At 50.6% G+C, this 26288-nt stretch overlaps 1 protein-coding gene across 3 annotated transcripts; it reads left to right on the top strand.

The window, feature by feature from the left end:
• The first annotated feature begins 314 nt into the window (after window positions 1-314).
• Window positions 315-24893, top strand: L3MBTL2 (L3MBTL histone methyl-lysine binding protein 2). Of its 3 annotated transcripts, none has more exons than XM_090042955.1 (17): window positions 315-473; window positions 3563-3833; window positions 4117-4250; window positions 5052-5175; window positions 5690-5769; window positions 13012-13129; window positions 13350-13484; window positions 14923-15011; window positions 16641-16872; window positions 17930-18006; window positions 18746-18850; window positions 19437-19584; window positions 20024-20106; window positions 20739-20973; window positions 21713-21778; window positions 22883-23005; window positions 23911-24893. In XM_090042955.1, exons 1-17 carry the CDS (start codon window positions 444-446, stop codon window positions 24018-24020), a joined length of 2160 nt encoding a protein of 719 aa, XP_089899081.1. In that variant the 5' UTR covers window positions 315-443; the 3' UTR covers window positions 24021-24893. The 3 variants fall into 3 exon arrangements, with proteins under 3 accessions (XP_089899081.1, XP_089899080.1, XP_089899082.1); XM_090042954.1 differs by having other exon boundaries at window positions 17927-18006; XM_090042956.1 differs by having other exon boundaries at window positions 17927-18006; window positions 22864-23005.
• The last annotated feature ends 1395 nt before the right edge of the window (window positions 24894-26288 follow it).

The following is a 26288-nucleotide window of genomic DNA, read 5'->3' as shown; positions in this document are numbered from 1 at the left end:
GCTCCGGGGCACCAGGGACCTGATCCCATGTGAGGGGAGGGGGCTTCATGGTCTACAGGCTTCTAAGGGCTGGGGATGCTGGGCTCCCTGGAGTTGCCCCAGGCTCGCACCTTGCACGCTGGAGCGGGTAGGCCCAGAGCCCGGAAGCTGGGAGCCTGCGGCACGGGGCAGCCCCGACACTCTTCCCCCCGCCTGGCAGGGACGCAAACTACCTGTCCCAGGATGCCGTGCGGCCGGACTGCGCGTTCCTTCCGCTGTCGGCGTTTGCAAAGCAATCTGCCTGGCGATTGGCAGGCGCGAGGGGTCGGCGGCCAACCGGCTGCCTCGATGTATTGGGGACAGTGAAGCTAAGTAGGGCCGAGGTCCCGCCATGTGAGTGCAGCGGGCCGAGCCGAGCCGGGCCTGGCAGGGGTGGGGAGCGCTCGGGGCGCAGGATCCCGGCAATGGCGGCCACGGAGCAGGAGCAGGGCGAAGTAAGGGGCGGGCACGGGGCTGGGGACTGGGGTGGGGATGGGTTCGGACCCCCTTGGAAGGAGCGCGGGGCTCCCCGGAGGGGGCGGGGCGTGGAGCTTTGCGTCACAATCGCTGCCGCGGAGATTCCACGGTCCCGCGGGGAGGCGGAGCGTGGAGCCCTGTGTCACAGTGCCACGGCGGAACCCGCCCCCCCGGGGCCGGGGCCAGGCCCAGCGCGGCGCTTGGGAGCCCTGGGCTCCCCCGCGTCTGGGAGGCCCTGGCTGCGGGCGGCAGGAGCCCTCTCTTGTCCTGGGGCTGCACAGGACGAGCCTTGGGTGCAAACAGCTGGCACTAGGAGAAGGATCCGTGCGCGGGGCCCCTGCCCCCCTTTACACGTATGACACGGTTGGTGGGTGAACCGCACAATAAATGTGGTGCAAAGTAACACTCACACCATCAAAATGGCCATCCTATAAGAACAGCCACTTACCGGGTCAGACATCTTGCCCAGTCTCTTGGGTCTGTGTAGGCACCAACACGTGGGTAAGGGTAGCAGGGAGGTCCTGGGACCTAAACTTAGGCAGCTAGGTAAGAGGTTGAAGTCCAGGACCTCTGAAATGCTTCTGGTGCCATGCCCAGGGCCAGATAGGCAGGCAGAGCTCCAGTCTCTGCAACCTGCTCCCAAGGTAGTGCTTGACAGCTCCGTAGCTGGTTTCTATCTAGCTTTCATTTGAACACACAGCAGGCCCCGTGTTCTGCAGCTGTTCTGCTCTTGCTCTTGCGGACAGCAGAAAGATGCCTGGGCTCAGTGACCAGCTCTAAAGAAAATCTCATGCCACTCCAAGCACCGCACAGGAGAGAGAGACCTGTGGGTGCAAAGCAGTAGGGCTGCTGACAGTGCTGACTGGTGGTGATGTTTCCTTGCTGGCGCCGGCGGCTGCTGCTGCGAGCTCCTTTCTCCCTGTGACTGCATGTCTGTGCTTCTGCTCTTCTCTCCCTTGCCCCTCTCACTGCTGAGCCTCAGTGTCCGTGCATGAGCTCTTGGCAACAGCATATCTCCTAACTTCCTTAATCTGTGTCCAAAGCACAACTAATCACTCTTCCTCCTCCCCTCCATCTTCTTAAAGACGGGCCCTTTGTGCATCTCCTGATTTGCTGTCCCTCTACTCTTGCATCTCCTTGCTGTATGGATATAGCTGTATGAATAGGTAATGATGAAATCACAGGTGAAAAAGAGGTTTGACTGATACTTATTTAATACTTGAAAATGCAAGTTGTCTGGTTTTCCAGTGCAGCTCCTGAGCCAAAGTCAGCCCAGGGAATGTGGTGGTAATAAAGTGTACAGCTTTTACTTTTGTTAGAAAATGCGCCTCCTTGTTTCAAGGGCATTTTTTGATCCACTGTGTCCCAAGCTTTACTGGGGAGGGTTAAATAGCCTGGAGAGCAGCAGCTAGTTACTGAAGTGTTTTCTAGTGGGTGTGAAGAAGTGCAACCACTGGACAGGAAAGTGAGTGAAAAGGGGTGGTCTCTCTCCTTCCCTATGAATTCATACTGACCCCTCCCCACTCAGGATGGTTTTAGGCATTTTGGCTTCTTGCTCCTGGGTCACAGAAGCATAGAAAAGTAAGGCTGGATGGGACCTCTGAAGGTCTTCTAGTCCAACCCCCTGCCCTATCCAAATCATCTGGTACAAATCCTTGTCTACCCTGTTACTAGAAGTATACAACCCTGTTGCACAACTACAATGCACACAGCATCTTAACCTGCCACAGGTAAAGCAGGGGAACAAGGGTGGTCCAGTGTCCTGTTGCAAGGGTTGTTAACATATGCTCAAGAGATCCTAGGAAGAGGGCCACACACCTGCTACAGAGGAAGGCCAGAACTCCCCCAGCCCATGCCAGTCATACCCTGAGATAAAATTCCTTCCTGATCCCAAATGTGATCATTGGTCTGGCCTGGTGTGGAGGGGCAAGACCTTCTAGCGAGGAACCTCCAACTATTTATTAGTCCCAGAAGGAACATTGATACACCCAAGTCAAAATCCCAAGCCTTGGCTGCAGCTACCTCCTTATGCTTTTGAGGAAGGCAAAAAGAAAATTCCCTGAACAGATGCAATAGCAACAGGAGTGGGGAAATAAATTCCTTCCTGGCCTCATGCAGTAACCAGCGAAGCCCAGAAACATGGGAAATAACCATAGTGAGCATAGGCATAGCTATTTGTAGATTGTTCCTGATCCATGCTTATCCAAACTCTTGAAAACCTCCAGTGATAGAGATCCCACAATTCCCTAGATAGTCTATTTTACAGCCTCAGTGCTGTAACAATGAAGTAATTCTTCCTGATATTTAATCTAAACCTACTTTGCTGCAGCCATAAGCCATTGGTCAGCCTCCTGCTTTCTGCTCCCAGTGTCTTTCCTGTGCTTGCCCTTCTGTGACTATGAATCTTCTTTTCATCTGGGAGAGATGTGTACTAGGGGTAAAACATTAAGGAAATGTGGAGCTGGTGGGAATTCTTCCTGCCAGGGAAGCTAGTGCTGGCTCAAGGGTCTGGTCCTGGTACCCTGCAATTGCCACAGCCAGTGACTTGCTCTGGAGGGCCAGGCTTTACTGCATAAGGCAGGGATGGGCAACATCCGGCCCATGGGCTGGATCCAGTCGGCCAGGGACTCCGTTTCCCAGCCGCCCCTGCCCAGATGGCTTGTACCGGTCTTCATGGAGACCTCAGCCATGCCAGCAGCGTGTGTGGCAGAGCAATGCAGGGGCTGCTCCAGAGCTTCCAGGAACATGGGATGGGGGCAGCTTGCTGTGGAGCTGCAATCTGTAGCCTGCTGCAAGGAGCCAGGGCAGAGCCATGATCCCCTGGGTGCGTGCCTCTGCACAGAGCGTCCACACTACAGATCATGGCTCTGCAGCAAGCTGCCTCTGTCCCACATTCCCAGCAGCTCTGGAGCAGCCCCCTGCACTGCTGGCGTGGCTGAGGTCTCCATGGAGACCGGCACAAGCCATGTGGGCAGGGGCAGCTGGGAAATGGAGCCCGGAGGTTCATCATCCCTGGCATAAGGGAACGATGAAAATCTGTCTTCTAAAGTGGTCATTTCTTTGTCAGTTGGTGTCTTCCCTCAGCCAGAAGACCTCCTCCTTGGAGCGGGTGGGAGAGGAGGAGGAGGAAGAAGATGATGACCTGGACCTCTTTGGGGGTTACGACAGCTTCCGGGGTTACAACAGCAGCATGGGCAGTGACAGCAGCTCCTACTTCGATGATTCTAGCAATGATGACATGGCCACCCGGGAAGCGGGGGAGCTGTCCACCTCCCCTCTGCCACTGCACACACCCACCACCCCGGGCCGGATGATGGAGGACAGTGGCTCTGAACCAGGTACCGCCGCACAGCATAGAGTTGCTAGAAGCAGATAAGGACCCATTTCAAAGTAGTGCACTGCTGAAAGATGTATGGTGGTGTAGCATAACGTGTGCGCTTTGGAGGCAGAGCTGCACCGTGTACATTCTCCACTCCCGGTTGCATCAAGTGGGGCCCAGGGTTCTGCCAGGACTGAACGTCAGTCAGTGTTCACTGGTGCTGTAGTAGTGTTGGCTTGAGCTTTGTCCTGGCAGGGCTGGTGAAGCCCCCACTGCTCACAGTCTGTCTGCCTCTCCTCCAGCTGTGTGTGAGATGTGTGGGATCGTGGGCACGCGAGAAGCTTTCTTCTCCAAGACCAAACGCTTCTGCAGTGTCTCCTGCTCCAGGAGCTACTCCTCCAACTCAAAAAAAGCCAGCATCCTGGCAAGGTTGCAGGTGAGTGACACCTGTGCTGTTTCCTCTGTGGGCAAAAGCAGCAACCATTTTGCTGCCACAGACTAGATCAGGGAGGGCCACTTGGGGAGTTTTAGTGAGAAGCTGAGGGTCGCGCACACACAATCTTTCAGAAGGAATCATTTTAACAAATGGATTTTAAAAAATCATATGCTAAAATGAAACAATTACTAGAACATATTTTAATTTTACTTTAAAAAAATGTCCTGATTTTATGGGTTTTTTGAGTATTGTGTGTATATAGTGTATAGCTTAAAATATAGTCTTACTCTTGTATATTGTGGGAGTGGGGGAATGTGTTGGGGGAGAGGTAGAGGGGTGGGGAAGTGTGTGGAGGGGTGAGTGTGTGTGTGTGCAGGGGCTGCCCATGCAGTAGGTCCCAGGAACTGTCCATGGGGGGGGAGGGGGAGGGGGCACGTGCAGCAGAGCTCACCCGGGCAGTGCAGTGTAGGTGCAGTCCGCCCCACCCCTCTGTCAAGCCTGCAGGCCATATTTTGCCCACTGCTGGACTAGATAATGCTCGCCTGAGGCCTGTTGGTGCCTGTTTTCCTTCCTGTGCAGTCTAAGGACCCACAAATAGTCCAGTTGGCTATATGGGTTGGAAAGAAATGGCGGGGGGTGGAGTGAAGCTGTGTCCATTGGGTTTTCAGCTTCTTATGGTTCATGAGTATAGGAAAGATCCTCCTCCCAGAGAGAGAAAGGTAAGTCTGCCCCTCGCCTGCTAGGACAGGTTTTCCCCATGCCTCTCAGTCCCAATATCCGCTCCCTCTTACACTCTTGCAGGGCAAGCCACCTACAAAGAAGGCTAAGGTCCTGCACAAGGCAGCATGGTCTGCCAAGATTGGGGCCTTCCTGCATTCCCAAGGGACGGGGCAGCTGGCAGATGGAACGCTGACGGGCCAGGACGGTAAGTGCAGATGGGCATGGAGGAGACACAGCAGTACATTAGACCGGCTGGCGCAGGCAGTAGCAAGCGACGCAGAGCTTGGTGCACACCCTTGCTACCAATACGTATTGGGATTGGGGAGGGGAAGGAGTGCACATTTGTCTGGGTCAGGTTGATTGCAGCATGGAGAAACCTGGGTGGGAAGGACCCAGCGTCCATTACTGCCCCTTCCTCTGTAGTTGCTGGGAGCACGAGCACATCATTAGCTTAACACCTGGCTGTCACTGCCCTTGTCCTCCCTCTTCCCACAGGATTGTCATCATCTTTCATGTCGGGTTTTAACTTGGACTTGGGGCTTCTGGCTTTTCCCCGCCAGCCAGCAAATGGGATTAGCCCCCAGATCTCTTGTTTGTCAGGGTAGAGTGGTGACCTCTCCCCCTACTGGGCCACCCTGTGGTTCCCAACTGCTGACTACAAAGTAAATGGTTGCATAGGACTTTCTTGAGAACCAACTAACCATGATGTTATCTTGCAGCTCTTGTGCTCGGCTTTGACTGGGGAAAGTACCTGCAGGACCATGGATACAAGGCTGCCCCTGTCAGCTGCTTCAAACACGTGAGTTCTTGCTTTCCATACCTCCCTCTGTGTAGCTTGATAGTAATATGATAAGCCTGAGTTAATTGAGTGAGAAAGTGGTGGTGGGGAATGGGTAGTTGCAAAGGGGAGAGGGTGCTTGATGTCAGACTGTCTTCTGTGTGGCTGGGAGAAAGGCAGAACCTCTTGGCACTGTTTGGGAGCCCAGTGGAAGGAGCATGTGAGTCTCCAGAAGGGGAAATGGGCAGGGATTTGAGACTGAAGGGTCCAGTGACAGCGAGTCAGACTGGTGCTGGATTTATCAGGCCTGACCTCCATGACTTGAGGTAACTAAGGGAGGGAAAAGGACATCATGGCCTGTGCAAATGGTGAAGATAGGTACCCTCAGTTTTCTTTAGAAATATAAACCTTACTACCCTTGGACTCTGGGTGGCTTCTCACGCAGTGTGTCTGTTTTCTCTGGTATTACGTTGCTTTCCTCACTCTGTGGTCCCATTGTGGATCATAGAATTTTTTAGATAAATAATAGAAACTGGAGCTGGATGGGACCTCCTGAAGCTGTATCTAGTGCAAGTTGCTGCTTGAGGCAGGACTGTTCCTGTCTAAATGACCCCAAACAAATGCCTGTTTGCCCTGCACTTAGAAACAACCTCCCTAGCTAGTCTGCTCCAGTGATTGACCTCCTTCAGAGTTAGAAAGTTCTTCCTAAAATCCCTCCTGTAACAGTTTACGCTGTCCCATGTGTGGGCATAGTGCATTTGTGTGACATCCTCTTTCTAACCGCCTTTTCTCTTGGAATTTGAAGACTACTGTCAGACCCCTCTGTCATCTCGGGACTTAAATAATCCCCATTCTTCCCGCTGTGCCTCATGTTCTAGACTTCTGATACCTTTGCTGGTCTCCTGGATTCTGCCAGAACTTCCCTGCCCAAAACTGGCCACAGTCCTGTTGTTCCCTGACACCTGTACAACGCATCTCATTCATACACAGTGCACAGAGATTTGAATTACACTTAGAATTAACTTTGGTCCTCCACTGCACCGGAGTCTACCGTGACAGTCGTGCAGGTGGATTTCACTTGTGGTCTTAGCTCAAGTGATGAAGTGCGCCTCCTGGTGACAGTGCCTAGTTGGGCAGATTCCTGCTGCATAAAGCTCTGGTTGCTAGAATTCACTTGCCCGCACAAACAGCACTGAGGACACCCTTTGGTGTGGAGTCTCCGTATTTCTGTAGTGAGCGACATCTGTTTCTGTGGCCCAGGTGATTCTGTTGCCTGAGAGGAAACCAGTACACAAGGCTTCTGCCAATTGGTCTAAGACCTCATGGCTAGCTTCCCCATTCGAGGGAAGTCACTTGTCTCGTCGGTGGCTGAGCTGTTGTTGAGCATAAAACAATGTTATGAGGAGATGAAGGAAGGGAAGATCTAGCTTAGCAAAGCTCACGGGGGCAAGAAAAGTGCCCCTGCTGTGGATTGGAAAAAATTCTTGGGACTTGTCTTTCCATTCTGTGGCTGGCTGCTGAGGGGCACGGAGACATCCTGCAGCGAACTGTTGAAGAACAGAAGGATTCTAAGAAGTGCTGCAGGTCTGCAAACCAGCTGGACTAGAAGGATGAAGAGCTGAACTGAGAGGAGCTGGTTCTGTTGCCAGCTTCCCAAAATTGCTTTCCAGGAACCCCAGATCTGAAGGAGACGGGCACATGGATGGGGCACAACTAGACACCAGGAAACAAAATGGCACTGACAGCAGCAGGTATGCAGCTTTCTACTGTTATCTGTGGCAACGAGGGCTGATTTCTTGAAGCTGGCGATCTCTAGAACAGGGCTAAACTAAACTATTGTAATTCAGGTTTTAAATCCAAGTTAAGAGAGTGTTGATACAAAGTGGCACAATATTGGCTTAACTTTCCCTGTTAGTTAAATCGATGCACTTTTGTTTATGGTCTTACCTATGTCATCTTTCAGTCAGGATCACTTTTAACCCTCCTCCCTCGTTAGCCAGCAGCCTCTCCCTTCCCTCGTGCCTTTTGTTTCAGTACTCTCCTTGCCATCACTAGTCTAAAAAGAAATTGCCTTGGAAGAGGGACTTAGTATTCAAAACTGAAGTGGGATTGAGTTGATTTTATCAAGTTGATTGTTCTGTGAAGGCCAGATGTGCTGTGGCTTTTGGTTGTTCAACTCTGTCTTTTTGTTTCAGTGGCTACTGCAACAAGATGGTTTTCCCCGGGCCAGTCTGGGAACAAACTGAACCCTCTGTGGTGAAGGGATTCACAGCAACCCTATGTTCATAAAAAGAGAGAGCAAACTAAACCTACCCTTGGATGCATTCATGGGTTCTGAGAAGGGGAAAAAATGGAGCTTTGCCCTCATTCTCCTCTAATCTCGGCAGTATTCCTGCCCAGAGCAGGGGAGATTGGACTTGATGATCTTTTGATGTCCCTTCAAGGCCTTAATTTTTATGAATCTATGAGGGCAGGCTCTGGCAGGCCATACTCTTTCTGGAATTGGAGATGATGCTAAAGAAAGACTGTCAGCATATAAACTGGGGCTCAAGAGAAAATGGCTGCAGCATCAATTCAGAGCCCTTCAACTAAGTTTCTCAGTGGTCACAATACAACTGGCTTCAGACCAATCTGCCGCTGCAATTTGTCACCCTTTTTCTGTGCTGTGTCCTCTTTGCACCTAGCTTGAAATGATGTGGTGGTGAATAAAAGCATTCCTTGGGAATTTTGCATCTTGCTACTACACTGAGTTATTCCACTTTTGAGCCTCCTCCCCAATCAAATCTTTACCAAGCAAGACCAGCATACATGCATCCCACTGACAGCTCACTCCTTCCACTCAGTCGCTTAAAGTCTCTCCATAACAGCAGCTGTTCCATTGCTGCTTTAGCATAGCTCTCCTGAATTGCTCACTGAGTAGATTGCTTACTGCCCATAGATGCACGGAAATCAGTAAGCCCCCTTGGCATCTGTTAAAGTGGTAGAGCTGGGGAGGCAAGGGAAGCACCTGTGACTGTAACAAATATGATCTAGAGAGGGAGGAATGTGCCAGGGTAGCATAAAAGAACAGGAGCAATGGTCTCAAGTTGCAGCAAGGGAAGTTTAGGTTAGATATTAAGAAGAATTTTCTCACTGGGAGGGTAGTAAAATGCTGGAATAGGCTACACTGAGAGGTGGTAGGATCTCCATCCTTGGAGGTTTTCAAGACCTGGCTAGACAAAGCTTTGGCTGGGATGATCTAGTTGGGGATGGTCCTGCTCTGAGCAGGGGGTCAGACTAGATGACCTCCTGAGGTCCCTGCCAAACACAACTTTCTATGATTCTATGAAAAGGTTAGCCCATAGCTCCATGGCTGGTTCTCCAGCCCTCCTTCTGAAGTGGGGTGCAGAAAGCACTTCTGTCTCTAGCAGGTCACCCTCTCCATGCAGCGCTATTATAAATAACAGTGTCTGGTGCAACCAGGTTTCGCTAGGGTCTCACTGCTTCCTCTGCCCATTGTTATGAGGAGTTACCACCCCCAGTTTCAAGTGTTAGGGCTGTTCAACTTCCAAGTAACTGGGGACCACACACCTTGCAGGCTGCACCAGGACAAGTCACAGGCCCTTGTGCTGCACACTGTGTGGACACCCCCACAGCTGCACCATGAGGCTGTGTGGGCAGCTCTGCTGCTACTGCCTTGTGTGCCCATGTGGGCATCCCTGCCACTATTGCACCATGTGTCCACACAGCCCCCTCTAACACTACTGATGTTGCAGCTGAAATAATAGGGGGAGCTGCAGCCTGAGGGCAGTAGCTTCATCCCTCATAAGCCACATGTGGTCCATGGCCTACCAGTTGGACATCCCTGCAGTAAATGTATCATTAGCAATGCTTTCCCTGCTCGGTCGTGGTAGGTCAGCAGCTGTCTCCAGCAGGAATAGACACGTACATTTGAAGCCTGTTCAGAAGGGTGGCAGCCATTACCTTCTGTTTCTAATGTTTGGAGGAGCTGCAGAATGATTCTCAGTAGCAAAACCACTGGGATTTTAACCCTGGATCAAGCAGTGCTAAACACCAGTGCAGTTTTGCTACATGGGAATCATCGTCAGCTTTTACACACAACAGTTCAAATGGCCTTGCTGCTGCCCTTCTGAAACCTTCCACATTCAGAAGGGTTTCGTATGTATGTGTGTCCATACCCATAGACGTCTGCCACACATTACATATATTATGCAATTAACTAGTTAACTGAGCAATAAATTTAGACCAGTCACACAAGCAAAATAATTATCATGCCATAAAAATGGCCATCCAGCTATAAAAAGAGCCAGCCAGCTGCCAAGTTAGTGCTTGAAAATGTGGAACAGCTCTCTAGATGGTTTCTCTCCAGCTTTGATTTGAATGTGGGCTAGGGCCGTTAGTCTTCTTCAGTCCTCCCTGAGCTCATCCTGCCACCTTCTGGCTGATGCGTAGCTGACATGCCCCCTCTGGGTTAGTGCCGGGGGAAGCTCTTTTAGCTCCAGTGAAGTGGGTGCTCACTAAATGAAGATGGAGGTCCTGTTAGTGTCAATCCCTTGGGGATGGGAATAGGCTGCATGTCGGTTTTTAAAGGCCAGAACATTTACTCATTCTGCTTTGGCAGCTGTTTTTGTGTATGTTTCCAGGAACATGCTGCAGTGCTCTTCCCTATGGTGGTGCAGGCCATAATAGTCTCCTCCTTGATAATGGATGTCAGGGCCTGGTGCCAAAGGCATGGGCACATGAGGTCTACTGCTAGCCCATGCCCGGTTTGGAAACCCTGATCCCTGAGTCTGTCAATGTGCTCTTATTGGCATATCCCCCTGCAGTACTCTAAGGCCAGATATGCAGTTGGGATGGTAGCACCTACTCGTGGTCTTTGTTACCCCCTTCATGCTGGTGTCTGGCTCTTGTAGCCAGCTTCCAATTTGCAGTTGCCATTCTTTTTCACAGTGTCAAGTGTCCTTGCCTTCTTCAACTGATACCAGAAGGGTGGAGCTACCTCAGTGTAGAAAAGTCCTTTTTCTCATTATGAAACCACAGCTGTTTATCCTAAATCTTGAGAACAGTTTGGATCTGTCAGCCTTGCCAGGTCTGGATGCTATAAGCTTTGTTCCACCTAGTGAGCATCCTCCCCAAGTGCCAATGTCATTGGAGGACACGAGCACCAGAGGAAATAACCTTGCTCTCAGGCAAGAAGGCTGGGTAGTGGCCGAACATACCTTTCCCAGGCACGTCCTGGCAGCTTCTCACACTGCAGTAGAGCTGGAGCCCAGAATTTGTGCTGGCTTCCCTTTTGAACAAAAGTAGCAACACACACGGGAGCTTCTGGGGATTTATTGGTGTGAGGGGAGGCTGAGTTCTTCCACAGGTCTGTTGGCTTCCCCAAAGGCCTTTCAAAATTGGATTTCCAGGAACTCTGCCCATATAGCGTTAGAATTACAATGGGTGAAGTACCATGCTAGGGCAGATGTGGGACAGTGTACATTGCAGCCTGTGCTAGGGCTCCCTTCTTTCCCCCCTCCTTTTTACTTGTTCCTCATCTTAGATTTCCTTGCAGAATCTTACGTTATTCACCATAGCAGGAACAGGAAAGTCGTCAACATGATGGGGGCTCCTACATGCTCTTTTAGACAAAATAAAAAAGCCATGTGTCTATGCTGCATTTTTGCCATTTCCAGTAGTGCTGTCTCACCGGTTCTGTTGCCAGTGATCTGTTTCCATAGTGGATGCATAGACAGAGGTTTAGGGGAGAAGGTGGGAGGAACCTGACTCAACACAGCTGTTGGTCATTCTGATCAGAAAGCCGGGCCTTAGTTCTTTGGGAACATCCTGAATTCTGCAGCTCCTTGAGTGGTACGGACTGAAGGTTGTGTGCCTGCTCCACATCGGACAGGAAAGGATAGCCCACTGGTTAGCATGCCAGCCTGCAACTGAGTTCAAGCTCTGTCGCAAATTCCCTGTTTAAGTTTAGGCAAGTTACTTAACCTCTCAGTGCCTGACTTTCCTATGTGTAAAATGGGTATACTGCTACCCTCACAGGGATGTAGGGAAGTTAAAAGCACTAAGAGGTGCCCACATACCACTGTAATGGAGGCCATTCAGGTACCTTAGGTCAGTTGAAAAATGGCAGTTTTTATGTACAGGCAGTCCTCAACTTGCAATGTTTTGAATTGCAAGGTCTCACATTTATGGCGTTTATAAATTGACACCCTGTTTCAACTTTAACGTCAGTTTTGACTTTGCAACGTGTGATCCGATGTGACTCCACACCAGCAAACAAGTTTGCTGCATCGCTCATCTCCCTGAAGAACCTCTGTCTGAACTTTCTTGGACACTTCCTTTAAGAAAGCAGACAAGACTCCAGAAAAACCTGCAGCCAAGTCTCCTGAGAAGACTCCAGCCAAGAGCCCTTCAAAAAGTCCGGCAAAGTCACCTCAAAGAAGTCCTTCCAAATCAATATGATTGCTATTTACAATATAAATACATTAATGTAGCTATATTACTCATCTATAATTGACCAAGTTCAAAATTCTGGGATATTTTTAGTGAAAATAGGGTATCGGGCCTTTGTTGAGGAGCCAATCCCCCATTTATAACATTGTTTCTTATGAGAAAATTGGTTCTGAGTTACAACATTTTGACTTAAGACAGGGTTTTCAGAAACCAATTGTGTCCTAAGTCCGAGGATTGCCTGTATATATAATACAGATAGCTGCAGCTACCTGCCCTGTGGTAGTGGTTTTAATATTAAATCACTTGTGCTCTATCTTCCCATTTCAGCTACAATGTAGAGTTGATGATGAACTTGTGTATCACAGTAGTGAATAGGTGGGGGTTTGGCTGACTGAGGCTTTGGTATCTGGGAGGTATGAGGGTCACTGTGGATTTATTGGATTAATTATTGGTTATCCAGTCATCCTGCCATGACGTCCACATCTCACGGAAGCAGAAAAACAGTTAACAGAGTTCATCTTTAAACTTCTGTGTGTGGGCTCTGCTGTGAACACTGCATGCATTGAGACTTTTAAGAACTAATATGTCAGGCTGTCTACAGGCTCGGGCAGGCAGCACTGTACACCCCGAAGTTTTCAAGGTTTCTGCCTCCAGCCATGAAGGGTAGAAAGAAACTTCGATTGTAGAGAAAAGAGTAAAATCTAGAGTACAGGCTATGAGCATAAAGGAGATCCCATTTGTACCGTTCTTGCAGCCCTGGTTTGTAACTGCTGCTCTTGTCTCTCCCTTCACTTTTGCCTGGCTCTGCAGGTGCCTCTGTTCGACCAGTGGGATGATGTGGTGAAAGGGATGAAGGTGGAAGTGCTGAACAGTGATGCTGTGCTCCCCAGCCGGGTGTATTGGATTGCTTCAGTCATCCAGACTGCAGGTAAGTCTCTAAGAGGTTCACTAGCAGCTGGAAAGTGCCAGAGGAAACCGACTGGTGCAGAAAGCTGAAAGGGTCAGTTATACCTAGCCTGGCTAGTTGACAGTCTGCTACAAGAATGACCTGGCGCATAGGGTTGTGGTAGCTGAGGCAAAGCATTCAGCATGCTCCAAAATAGAGATACAGACTGATGCGTCAAGTCTCCCTCCCTCTCTCCTGGCAGGGTACAGGGCACTGCTGCGCTACGAAGGCTTTGAGACTGACTCTGGCTACGACTTCTGGTGCAACTTGGGCACAGTGGACATCCACCCCATCGGCTGGTGTGCTATCAACAGCAAAATCTTGGTACCCCCTCAGAGTGAGTGCCTGTTGGACCCAGTGCTTGGGAGAACAGGTGCCAGGGGAGTTTGGTTCTCTCCTAGTTTAGTGTCATAAACTTGATTTGCTGTGGTTGGGACTGCAGGGCCATGGCTGTCTTTGATTGATTGCTGCCATTTCTCTTGGTCCCTGGAGAGCGGTGAGGACACCATGCTGTTCACACTGCTCCCCAGGGCTGACCCAGGAGAGTGATGGAGAAGCTTTGTTCATCCCTGCTCAACCAGAGGGATAACTTGGGAGTGCTGGTGAAACAGCATTGGCCTGGCATTTTCTGGCTTGGATGTGCTGTTTCTGTGTTTGGATATGCACACACCTCTTCTGACAGTGCTCAAGAAGAGTTTGGACAGCCATTGTTTGGGGGTGATCTAGGCGTAGCTAGGCCTGTGTTCTACTATGAGGATTTCCCATGCTTCTGGGCTTTGCTGCTTGCCTCCTCTCCCCCTTTCTGCTACATGTCAGGGTGTTTTTAAGCTTTAATGGCTTTAGATCACCAGACCCCCAAGTGGCTCATTGGTCCTATGGAGACATTAAATCCTCCCTGTAAAACCATCAGTAAAAGGGGGCAGCTGCTCTATGGTAATGGACCCTGTGTCAGCAGTAGCTCACAGTAAATAAAAGCTAGGTCAATGGTTAGCCCATTGTGGCCTTCAGCAAGAGGCAAGAGTGGGTACAGGGACAGTTAACAGTCTTCAGGTTTTCAGCTACTACTCCTTTGAGGCCACACCATCTTGCATATCTGTAATGGGGACTGGGACTGGGAAAAGATCAGGGATTGCTGCTTCAGATAGCAGAGCCCTCCCAAGATCAAGAGCCAGTGCACAGGCCTGCTGGATTCTCCTAGCAATGCTGCCTGGGGACATGACAACCAAAGGACACTGGTTGAAAATGAAACAATTTGGATACAGGATTTCAAAGCCAAAGGCATGCAGAAGCTGGAAGACCAGCTCAGAGAAGCCAGCAGCCTGCTCTTAACATACACTCAAGAGAGCCCCAGGTAGAGGGCCACATCCCCCACTACAGAGGAAGGCAAAAACCATGTACACACCATGGGGGTTTACTTTGATTTAACTCTCCCTAAATTGAAGTGGTTTTTAAAAACCCACTGTTTCAGTTTAGCGAGAACTAAACCGAATTAAACCCCTGTGGCATGTACAAGCAGCCTATGAGTTCTTTGCCAGGGAAAAACTGCTGTATTTCATTTCTGTAATCAAGAAACAAGTGAAAGTGAAGAGTTGGCATTTTCCAAGGATGGGCTTGAGCCTAACAAGGAATACCTTGAGTATAAAAAGGTGGAGAACCACTGGTTTAGCGAGACAGTCCACAAAGAGGAAAAGTAACATGCATTGTCTATTGGAGGTGCATCAGTGAGGTGACATGAGCTGTTTCAACACTGTGTGCTCCTCTCTGTGCCTGCTCAGCTATCCACGCCAAGTACACGGATTGGAGAGGGTACCTCATGAAGAGGCTGGTGGGAGCAAGGACCATCCCCGTGGATTTCCATATCAAGGTAATGGGATGAGTGTGGAGATTCTTCTACCTCGGTTCACGGGTGGATGCAGACAAAACAGTGTGGGAACAGCGTGTCAGCTTGCTTCTGATTGGATTCACCTCCCCTGGGGTTCATTGAGGAAGAGCGTGTTGTGTCATGTGGAATGGAGGAGGGTTTCTTTTGAACACGCTGAGTGCTGCCAGGCAGAAGATAGGACACAGTGCTCCTTTGGCAGTGTCCTGCATAAATGGCCTGATCTCCATGGTCCTACACAGTGAGACCTTTTCCTCTTTTGAGGCCTAGGCTGGTTTACGAAGCAACCGTTACCAAACAGTGTAAGCCCAGAATACTGGTGGATGGTCTTGTTTTTCATCGGGGCATGAATTCGCAAAGCCTGTTGTCTTAAGAAAACATTCACCTAGGTTGTTTTATTCCAAAGAAATGAGCCATTTGTTTTGAGAGGAAACATTTGTCTTCAGTATGAGAGAGCGCAGCAGTAGGCTGGGGAAGCAGAGCAGCAAGACAGCCTAACACACTTAGCTTCAGGGGCTCACCTGAAACGCACAACAGAGCCAATAATATCTGTGCCAAGAAGTCTGCTAGATCTGAGCAGTTCCTTAGGTTGCTTCAGCTAGTGTGATGTTCCAGAAGGAGAGGGCAGGCTCCCCCTGCCAGCAGATTTTAGAAAGCTGCTTCTTTGGGTATATACTAAATTTCTGAGGGAGGAAGTTAATGCCATGAAGTGTTTGATAGGAATAGGGCATTATGGGATTCAATCATACATGGGAGGCATTGAGGGCATTGCGCTGGCAAGTCTAGCAAAGTTTGCTAGGCCCCTGTGACAGCTTAGGAGGTTGGATTTTAATGAAGTGGCTTATTCATGGGATAATGTCAGATCTGCTGGGTTGTGGAGAAACAAACTGGAGACTTGCTCAACAGAGAGGCAGTAGAGAGAAGCTGAGATGTAACCATGCCTGGGGAAAAACCTTCTTTTCCAGGTACACCTGGGTGTGGCGGTGGGGTACGTGCGTGCATGCATGTGTGTATTAAGATACTGTTACTTCAGACCCATGGCGCAAGAGCTCATTGTGCTCTTGAGATCCTTGGCTCTCGGACACCAAGGTGTTGGAGCTTTATAAAAGCCTCATGGGTAGGCAGGGCTGGGTCTGATTGAAGTTGAGAGTCCCAGAGAAACCTGGGTGGCGCTGGTTGTTCTGTCTTGGCCCCTTAGTCTGTGTTAAGTATGTGCAGCACTATACTGGGGGCAGGTCCCTGTTGCTGGAGCTTGTTTTACCAGTGAGATATGATACTAAGGGGTTTATCCGGCTGCCCTCTCAAGTCAGCAGAAAGGCTCTGCCCACTTACGACTCTTGAAGACCTTGTGGCCACCTTCAAGGCCAATGAGGCATACGCCTCCCTGCCAAACTGAAATGGCCCTTGGGGTTTCTATAGAGCAGGTTATTCTTCACTTCTCAACCCAAAGGTGTCTATGCAGTCTGTGCAGCAGCACTTTCTGCCTATGGCTGCTGTCTCTCTCCCCAGGGGTGGCTGCAGTGAGGAGCTGCTGGGTGGGTAGGGTACCTGTGGAGAGAGTCACGTCCTGGGAAGGTGCTAGAAATGCTCTGTTTTGTTTGTTGCCTTCCCTAGATGGCGGAGAACATGAAGTACCCATTCCGGCAGGGCATGCGGGTGGAAGTGGTGGACAAGGACCATGTGTCTCGGGCCCGCATGGCGGTTGTGGACACGGTCATCGGCGGCCGGCTGAGGCTCCTCTATGAGGATGGCGATAGTGATGATGACTTCTGGTGCCACATGTGGAGCCCCCTGATCCACCCAGTGGGTTGGGCACGAAGAGTGGGCCACAACATCAAGAAGACAGGTAGGGACCTACGTGACACGTGGGCTTTCTGGATGGACTCCCCAGGCTGGGACCTTCCAAAGAGGCAGTGGCATTGGGTTAGGGGTGATGCTGATGGTGATTGTCCATGTATGACTCTAATCCTGATAGGGCCACCCTTATTCTGCAAGCTGGGCATGTCATAGGATGTCCTGCTTCCTGCTGTATCTGGCCACTGGCTCTGTCTGGCCAGGTAATTTCTCCCCTCAGGGTCCAAAGGCCAAACGCCCAACTGTGGTACACCCGGCCAACTACATTCTGCTGTGCATCTGTAGCAGAAATATTATTTCTGACTCAGGCCCCCAGACACAGTCAGTTTCTCCTGTGCAATGTAGAGGTGTTCCATCTTTATTTTACTCTGTCTAATTATTAATGGCCTTGCAATTATGCAGCTTCTTTGTGACAGAGGATGCTAGCCCCTTCAAGAGCAAGTTCCTTTTAGATCACCTCATCTTGGAGCATGTCCCTTTGAGGAGGAGACTTCTTGGCAAGCTTAGGGCCCTGAGAAATTCCAGAGCTCAGATGACAAAGAGACCGAGGCCCAGGGTCTGCTCTTTCCCTCAGTCCCTCCTGGGAAACGAATTTCCCAGAATTCCTCCCTCTGTTACAAGACAGTCCCTGAAACTTGCTCTTAGAAGCTGGTATGCCTTTTTTTTTTTTTTACACCTTAAAAAAGCGTCCCCATTTTTTGTTCCTCTGGCTACTCTTCCCCAGCAGACTGCCCTGCCCATGGGTTAGGTCCTTGGAAACATTTCCTTTTTCAGTGATGAATTTGGCAGCTTTAGATTTCAACCCTAGTTCCCATGACATGGGACATTGTAACTCAGAGGGGTCATTGTTTTTTCCCTTGGTAGTTTTGAATATTGACCTCCCGTGCCCTCTCACTGGCTGGTGCCCTCCTCTTTCTAATAGCTGCTGAGCTCTGAGCAGATGACTGGCAGCCACTTAGGCAAACCACCCCCTCCCCACCTTGAGTACCTCCATCAGTGTAGAGGGTTCATTTTTTCTCCCCTTTCCTGTTTCTGTCCCTGGACAGAAGAAAAGCGCAGTGACATGGCAAACCACCCCACCTTCCGGAAGATATACTGCGATGCCGTCCCCTATCTCTTCAAGAAGGTAGGAGAGCCCTGCCCGTACACCTGCGACTGCCATGGCAAAGTGGGGTGAGGCACAGGAAAGCTTGCCAACCTGTGGGGCTTTCCTTCCCACGTGTCAGACCCACTTGCTGGACTCTGTCACACACGGATGCGGAGCTTTTTCTGCCCTGTGGCAACAGTGGATCTAGGAGCCTAAAGCTTTGCTTGAAGCTGGGGTACAAGGGATGGAGTGGATTTGGGTTGTGGGCATGGTAGGGGGAACTCAAAGATGGAGTCAGTCCTATGGGTTTGGAGTTGTGTTAGTGCAGGGGCCAGGGTGGGAGGTATTCTTGCCCTTAGGTCCAGGGACCTTGCTTTGAGGGGAATGGATACAGCGTGGGACTCAGTCATGGTGAGGTGGTGACTTGCATGAGGTTGAGTTGGACTGAAGGAGCCTGGCTAAGGTGAGGTGCTGGCTCTGAGAGGCTTCTGGCTCTGAGGCAAGGATCAGTTGTCCCCTGTCTTCCCCTCCCCCCCCTTGCTTGTTTTGGACCCTGCCTTCCAGTGACTGTGGTTGCCCCTCTTCTTCAGTCACCCCAACTCCCTCCCTTCATGTCTTGTTTCTTATCTAGGACAGCCTTTCCTTTCTTTTCCCGATATGGGCCCTAGCCAGCCAAAGGACTACTGTGCTTCTCAGAGGGCTTTGAAACTCCTCCCCTTGTCCTTGGGCCCTGGTGGTAACCAACAGGGTATTTCTTTGTACCTGTGGTCTGCTGTAGGTGCGAGCTGTCTATGCTGAAGGTGGCTGGTTTGAGGAGGGAATGAAATTAGAGGCCATTGATCCCTTGAACCTGGGCAACATCTGCGTGGCTACTGTGTGCAAGGTAACCTGGGCCAAGGGGTGGGGTGAAGCCTTCTGTCTTGCTTAGCTGTACTTAATTGAAGCTATGGACAGTGGAGCCTCTTTTCTGTGCCTTGCTGGGAGGGAAGGGCCAGGATAACCCAATCTTTGTGGGGACCCTCAGAGGATTAGGCTGCAGGGTTGGAAATTGGGTTCATGCACTCACTCTGCAGTGGGGCAGCATACAGATGTGGATAGGCATCTGCTGGGCTGTGCCACTGCCTGCAGCAGCTTGCAGGTTGGCTTTCCCAGACAGGGCCACCCTTGCACAAGGCATGTGCTGCACTGGCAGAAGCCTTTCTCCCAGATGCTCTGCTCTGGATAAGAGGCAACATGAATCTGCTCCCTCAAGAGGCCATGCCGGCTCCTGGAGAGTGCAAATGCTGCAGCTAGGTGCTGCTTTGAAGAGCAAGACAGGCTGTTTCACACCTGAGAGGCAGCTCTCTCACTGCCAGGGCATGGTTCCAGCCTAAACCAGCAGCAGGGTTCATGGGGATCTTTCAAGGCCAAAGGCTTTCGAGCAAGCTGAACTGCCTCTCTCATGCTCTGCCCTCCTTGTGCTGCCACAGGTCCTCTTGGATGGGTATCTCATGATCAGCATTGATGGTGCTACCTCCACGGATGGCTCGGACTGGTTCTGTTACCACGCTTCCTCACATGCCATCTTCCCTGCCAACTTCTGCCAGAAGAACAGTGTTGACCTGACCCCACCAAAAGGTGAGACTGAGCCCCTTGGCCTCCATGTGCAAACCTGAGCATGGCAAGGCTTCTGACTTCTTGACCTCATGTTTTGTAAGGGGACATGGCCTGGATGGTTCAAAATCAGGAGGCTCCAGCTTGCTCATCCCCTCTTGGGGACCTGAATGGCCTGACTGATGGGCTGATTGGCTTCAACATAGGCTTTCTTGGACATGTTTGCTTGTTTCTCAGAGTATGGCATGGGTGGATGCTTTTCCCAACCTCTGCTGAGTAGCAGGGGGTTGAGGCTAGACTGCAGCACTCAGTCAAACTGCATGGTTCCACTCATCTTCCTTTGAGCTCTGCCTTGGAAGTGCAAGGGGAAGGGCCCCTAAGCCATGTTGAGTCACTGTTGATACTTAATATGTATCTCCCAGCTGTTCTGTCTACTGACCAGCCCTTCTTCCTCCTGCTGCAGGGTACGATGCAAAGACCTTCAACTGGCAAAGTTATCTGGAAAAGACCAGGTCCAGAGCAGTGCCAGCACGGCTCTTCAACACGGTGAGTACCACCTGGGAGAGTTGCCATGCAGAGGCCCAAGCTTCACACCAGCCCACAGGAAGGAGCAGATGCAGCTTAGGTGTCTCAGAGCTAGGTGTTAACAGCCAAAAACTTTGGGGAGCAGCCAGGAGGATCTATGGATGACACGTGCTTGTGTTTCCTTAGTACTCCCAGGTTCTGCTTGCAGGGATCTCTCGCCCAGTACTGAAACACAGGGGTGGGGTTATGGTCTCTGCTCCATGCTGGCAGAACAGCCTGGTGGTGTCTCAGAAGGGTGAACCTACCTGCCTGTCAGCCTCGCTCAGCCCCCGGCACTGTTCTGGTTTAGAATTGTAGTTGGACAACCCTTCAGTGTGTGGCTTAGTGTATGACCTCAAGAAAAGCAGGTTGACATTATCTGGGGAAATAACTGGGTTTGCTTTGTTATGCTGGGAATTTAGGCCTGTTCATATTTGGGTAGGTGAAGGCACACTTTGTAACTCTGTTATGGCCTTCACTGGGAGAGACCAAGCAGGACTGTCCTGTCTGCACTGTCTGAGCTGGAGGCAGGTACTATAACTGGAGCAGCAGGGTCGTATTAAAGTTTGAGATTGGGTTGAAAGCCTTCATGGTGGGTTTTTCCCTCTGCCCAGGACTGTCCAAACCATGGCTTCAAAGCAGGCATGAAGCTAGAAGCAGTGGACTTAATGGAGCCACGACTCATCTGCGTGGCTACAGTCAAGCGTGTGGTCCATCGCCTCCTCAGCATCCACTTTGATGGCTGGGACAATGAGTATGACCAGTGGGTTGACTGTGAGTCACCAGATATCTATCCCGTGGGCTGGTGTGAGCTGACAGGCTACCAGCTCCAGCCTCCTGTGGCTGCAGGTGAGTGAGTACTGGTTTTTCACTATAACCACAGAGATGCTGGGTTTGGTGGCAGCTGTTTTTGACCCCCAGTTTTGTGTGTTCCTGCTTTCCTGTGACTTGAGGGAGGAGAAAACATCTCCTTACTGTGTCCTGGTCTCCATGTTTCCCTCTCGCCTAACATACAGCCTGATGTAGAACCCAGTGCTAGGGGGCTGGGTGATGGAGAGGAAAGGAGAGGCCCACAGGTAGGAGATGGATTGTAAGCTCCTCCTCATTTCTCCAGCAACCAGTGGAGAATTTTTCTGCTGAAGGCACTTCCAGGTGCCTCTCTTACTGTGCTGTCTCTGTCCTCCCTTCAGGTGCAGTCATCTCCCAGCAGGTGCGGCTCTATCCCTTCCTTTTCCCACTAGCTTCCTGATTTCCTCATAGGATTAGAACAAGCCTCATACAAGGGTGCTGCTCCTCTCTGGACTAGCAGTAGCCACTGCTCCTACCCCTTAGATCCCTTTCCACTATCTTGGAACTGCAAGCCTCATCCCTGAAGTTCCAGTACCTTTCTTCCTCTGTGCCCCATCCTGCCAAGCTTAGGGGCTCTTCCCCCAGGTTCTCCCCGTGATACACACAGGAGCAGTGCTCCATTCTCTTGGCTTTTGTGGCAGGCTGGTGGATATGTCTCTTGTTTAACTTGCATTGGCCTGTCCCTGTTACCTGCTGGTTCTGGAACCCAGCCCTCATTCCTCTCTTATCTCAATGACAGAGCCCACAACCCCCGTGAAAACCAAGGAGGTGCCGAAGAAGAGAAAAAAACCCTATGGGAAGAAGAGTAAGTGACTTAGATTAGCCCCTTCTTCACATCACCCCTTCCTTTTCCTCTGTGGGAGGACCCTTTTGCCACTGTGTGCACTTCACAGTAGGCTGGACCGAGAGGCCTGTTGCTGTGGTTGCAGCTAGTCCATGGTGTGTGGCAGTGCAGCTGCCATCATTCCAGCTTGCATTCCCCCATGCTTCCCTGGCTGCGGAGAGCTCCAGGCACCATGTTGGGAGGGTCCCAGCCCATACTCTGGTCCCCATCTGTGCTGATTAACTTCAGTCCAAACAGAAACTTTCAGCCCCTGAGAACATTCCCCAGCTTTCCTCTGGGGCTGATGTGTTTCTTTGACAACATGCAGCTTCCCTTTTGTCCATCAGCATGATGGGGAGACTGCATGCCTGGCCCAGTTCAGGTAACTGGAAGTCAATCGGGGTTATGTTTCTTTCCTAGTTGGTATTGGAAAGAAAGGGCATGTTGCGGGTGACCATTGGGAAGCAGTGAGATGAGACCGTCACCATCTCCCAATGTTTGTTAGTGCCTAAGAGCCGCAACTCAGGCTTCATTGTGCTATGTGCTGTCCTAACATAAGTAGTGCCTGACAGGCCTCGTCCCCAAGGATTTGCAGGCCATGATATCATACCTAAAAATAGAAAAATTATACAGACGCCACTATGTACAGGAGCAGTCTTGCCCATATGTGAGGAGCAAGGCCTGGGCCATTAAGCAAAGCACTGAAGTGGCTTCAGCAAGCCTGTTCATATAAGTGAAGCATGTGCTTAAGTGCTTTGCTGAATCTGAGCCTTCATGTGCAAGAAAATGAAGTGCTCTGTATTTAGGATGATGGGAACAGTGCACTGTCCACCCCGCTTCTTTTGGACTGGGTGCCTCCCTGGGGCTTTGGCCAGCCCAAAGAAAGATAAATCAGCTGCCTGACTGCTACCAGTGTCTCAGGACTGTCTGATTGGGGGTGGATGCCATCCCCCTCCTAGCTCATTGAAAAACAGCTTGCTGGCTGAGCATGCTTGTCTTTGTCCTGCGTTTGTCGGTGAAAGAGAACAGTTAGCAGCTCCAGTAAGATGGCAGGTCTTTCCCAACAGCTTGTTTCTCCTCGTTAAGGAAAAAAAATGGCTGCCAAAACCCGCTTACTCAAGCAGACAACCAAGAAACCTGTCGGCCCAAAGGCAAAGCGCGAAGCAAAAGCTGCAAACAAGACCTCCCTGGAGCCAGCACCCGATGAGAGTAAGGAGAGGGGGTAGCTATGCCTTGCTGCCCCTTGCATGCATGCCGGGAACGCTAGCACCCCCATGACCTGTCCTTCACAATGTTTCTGCCTCCTCTTCCCCCCACAAGGAGTTGTGGGCTGCAAGAGAGTGCAGGACAGACAAAATCTCCTCTCCCACAGAGAAGGTTTTGGGGCTTTGTGTTGCTCCTGTGGTAGCAATAGCAGAGGGTGAGCTTCGGTCCTTCCCAGTGAGGTGCCTCTTGCTGGTGGCTATGAGCAGCTCTATGGGTCATGCTTCTTATTGCTGGGACCCTCATCAAGACCTGCAGCTCTCAGAGAGTGAAACGTGTGTGTGTGTGTCAAAGAGAGAGAGGGGTCCTCTACTGAGTTCACAGCCGTGGCCAGTTTGGGGGGTGCCAAAATTATATGCAGAACAAAATAACAGAAACATTATTCTAAATAACAACCCTGACCAGCTACGGCTTCACCTTGGTTTAAGACCTTTGTTTTGGTAAGGGGAGAAAGACCTCTGAAGAGATCTCAGAGGAAAAAGCACTAGAATCGCAACTCCTACCTTTCCTCTGTACTGGAAGTGGTGGGGGCACCGAGGTACACAGTTCTTCTAGGGTGTCAATTCCCCTTGGACCGGCTGTGTTCACAACACGCACAGAATGTGCAAAGACAGCAAAACTTCTGCATCTAGGACTCAGACAGGAGGTCGCTGTCTGTCTCAGCCTTTCCTTGATGGCTGCTGAAGCTGGCAGTGAGAGGAGCCACTTTGTGCCCTCCAGTCTGGGCCTTGTCCATTAGTCCCATGTGCTTATGTCCCAGGTGTTTGTCTGACCAAGGTGGGGCCCTGGTGCTCCCTGCTGCTGGGGCCTCGGGGGAGTTGATTGATTGGTTTCTTTTCTCTCTTCCCTAGTTATTGCCGTGCAAGTGAAAGAAGAAACAGTCGAGCCCTCAGTGATGGAGTTAGACTCCTCAGAGCTTCCCGTTCCAATAAGCAGCATCAAGGAAGAGGTTATGGATTAACCCGAGATCCTTCAGGTGGGGTCTCCTTGCCCTGAGCAGCAGCCTGCCCTCTACACTGTGACTCCCTAAGGAAGCTCCCCCACAGAGCTGAGCAGGAGACGAGAAGAGACAGTGCATTCCTGGCCTTGCAGAAGAAGAATTGTTGACACAGGCCAGCTCCATCTTCACCTTTGTCTTTTTTAAACCCTTGTAATGGGTTCTAGGAAAAAAGTGCTGGACTTGGAAAGGAACATGGCTGCTCCTGCTGCTATTGCTGCTGCTGCTGCACATCTGTGGATCGGAGGGTAAATTTCTGAGCCAGGGAACTCCTCTTAGCTCCCCACCATTATTTGTTTCGAGCCCATTTAGGGAGGGAAAGGGGCCTCTGCTGCACTGGGGGCTGTCTTAGTCTTTCACTCTTGTGTCTATGGAGCTTGTGACCCAAAATCCAAGAAGTGCTGGGACTGCAGAACTTCAACCACTATGTGGAGCTTCAGGGGGAACAAGTCAGTCAGGAAGATGGCTGCTGTCACTCTGTGAGCATGCCCCATGTACTCTTCTGTGTGTCCCTCTTTGTAATGTGGGCACAGAACCCAAGAGGGCATCAGAGAGCACAAGGGGAAGGGGGAGAATTCAGCAGATGGAAACCAAGCTGCAAGAGGAAAAATCCCTTCTGATGCCACTCAGAAATGAATCTGCTTCCTGCCATGACAAGAGTTACACAGTTCCCAGGTCCAGAAAAAGAGAGCAGATGATTTACTTTTGCCTCTGTTCCCCCTCCTCTAAGGTGCACAATCCTAGTGTATCACTGCTATTTTTTTAATAATCTTCATGTAAATTTTACCAGTGAAATGTACTGGAATGGTCTGTAAATAAAGACTGAGCGGAAGGTGCCAGGCTTGCCTCTTGGTCTTGCGTGGGATGGGGGGGTGCAGCTCTAGTCCAGAAAAGGCAGAGAGAGAGCCAGGGCAGATAGTCTTTGTGTGGAGCAAATCAGGAGTGTGTGGCTGAGTCCAGAGCTGTCACATAGCCCTTACTTGCACCCATCTCAGCTTGTCTGGAAGATCTCAGGAGAGCGAGCTGCAGCTCCTAGAATGGGGCAGAGGAGGGCTGGCCCTTCTTCAGCCTTTCTAGCAAAACTGCCTGTGAAATCAGCCCCATCTCAACTCAAGCCCTGAAAGATGGATATGGCATGCCCCAGCCCCAGCTTAGGGTGGAATGAGCCTGGGAAGGGCCCGTGATCTTTGCCTCATCTGCAGTGCCTGGCCCCTCTTGGTTCAAGGCTGTAGCACTAGGCAGCCACTCTCCCTCCCAAAGCTAATGCCCACATGTGATAGTAGGGGTTTTATGGGCGTCTTCTTTTATAGAATCACCCTTTTTTCCCAGAGTCTCTGGCTCTTTCTTTTGGAGAGTGTTTTCTTGAAGTCAACAGATTTTATCTCCCACAACCCCAGGCATGCCTGATACCAGAGAGGTTTCCCTGACAATTCGTCCCAATTTGGATATAGACCTCTTTTCTTTACAGGTGCATTCTTCATTTCCCTGAAGGATAGGGAAGCCTAGATCCAAAAGTGGCTGAGCTAGTGCAGGAGGAGATTCTTGAAGGAAAGTGCAATTAGCCAATTCAGTTTCCAAAGTGAGGCATAAATGGGGAACACAGCGTCAGCGAGGAACAGGTGGTATTTTCACAAATGGTTTCAGGTTGACTCCCATGAAGGTGTGGGTGATTCAATTCAGAATGGTGCTGCCTCTCAGGCAATTCAAGTATCTGATGCAAGACTGAGGATGGCAGAGGATATTGGCTCAAGGGGCTTTTCAGGTCTGCTTAGTGTCCTGACGTGGCTTTGAGACTCTGTCTTTGGGACATGTTGGTTTATTAGTGTTTGGTGCGCTGTGTGCCCCCAGGCACTGGCTGGGTAGCATCAGATGTAGGACGTAGTGGTTGGAATGGCAGGACCCCACCTCCCGATTTATATATAGCTTTGTATAGATCAGACATGCAGGTCACATGTGAGCCCTAGTCCAGACAGGGATTTTGGGTGCAGCTAACACATCTTCCACCCTCCATCTCAGCATTTGTTTCTCCTCATGACAGTTGGAGGGTGCCAGTCATAGTGCACGTGCTTTATTAGCAGCGCTGTGTTCAGACACCCACGTTATCTTACGGTAATGGTTAATCGCAATGGATAGATGATGGGTTGTTGAGGCTGCAGAGGTCTGAAATTCTTACATCTTCTAGGTTTGATTTTTCTCCTAGATAGTAGTCTGTGCAGTGTCTTAGCAGGGATT

The sequence above is a fragment of the Crocodylus siamensis genome, chromosome 4 (assembly GCF_052110815.1).
Source record: "Crocodylus siamensis isolate JL-2025a chromosome 4, ASM5211081v1, whole genome shotgun sequence".
NCBI classification, from domain to species: Eukaryota; Metazoa; Chordata; order Crocodylia; family Crocodylidae; genus Crocodylus; species Crocodylus siamensis.
The sequence above is the reverse complement of the archived record's forward strand: the minus strand, read 5'-3'. Positions and strand labels throughout refer to the sequence as shown.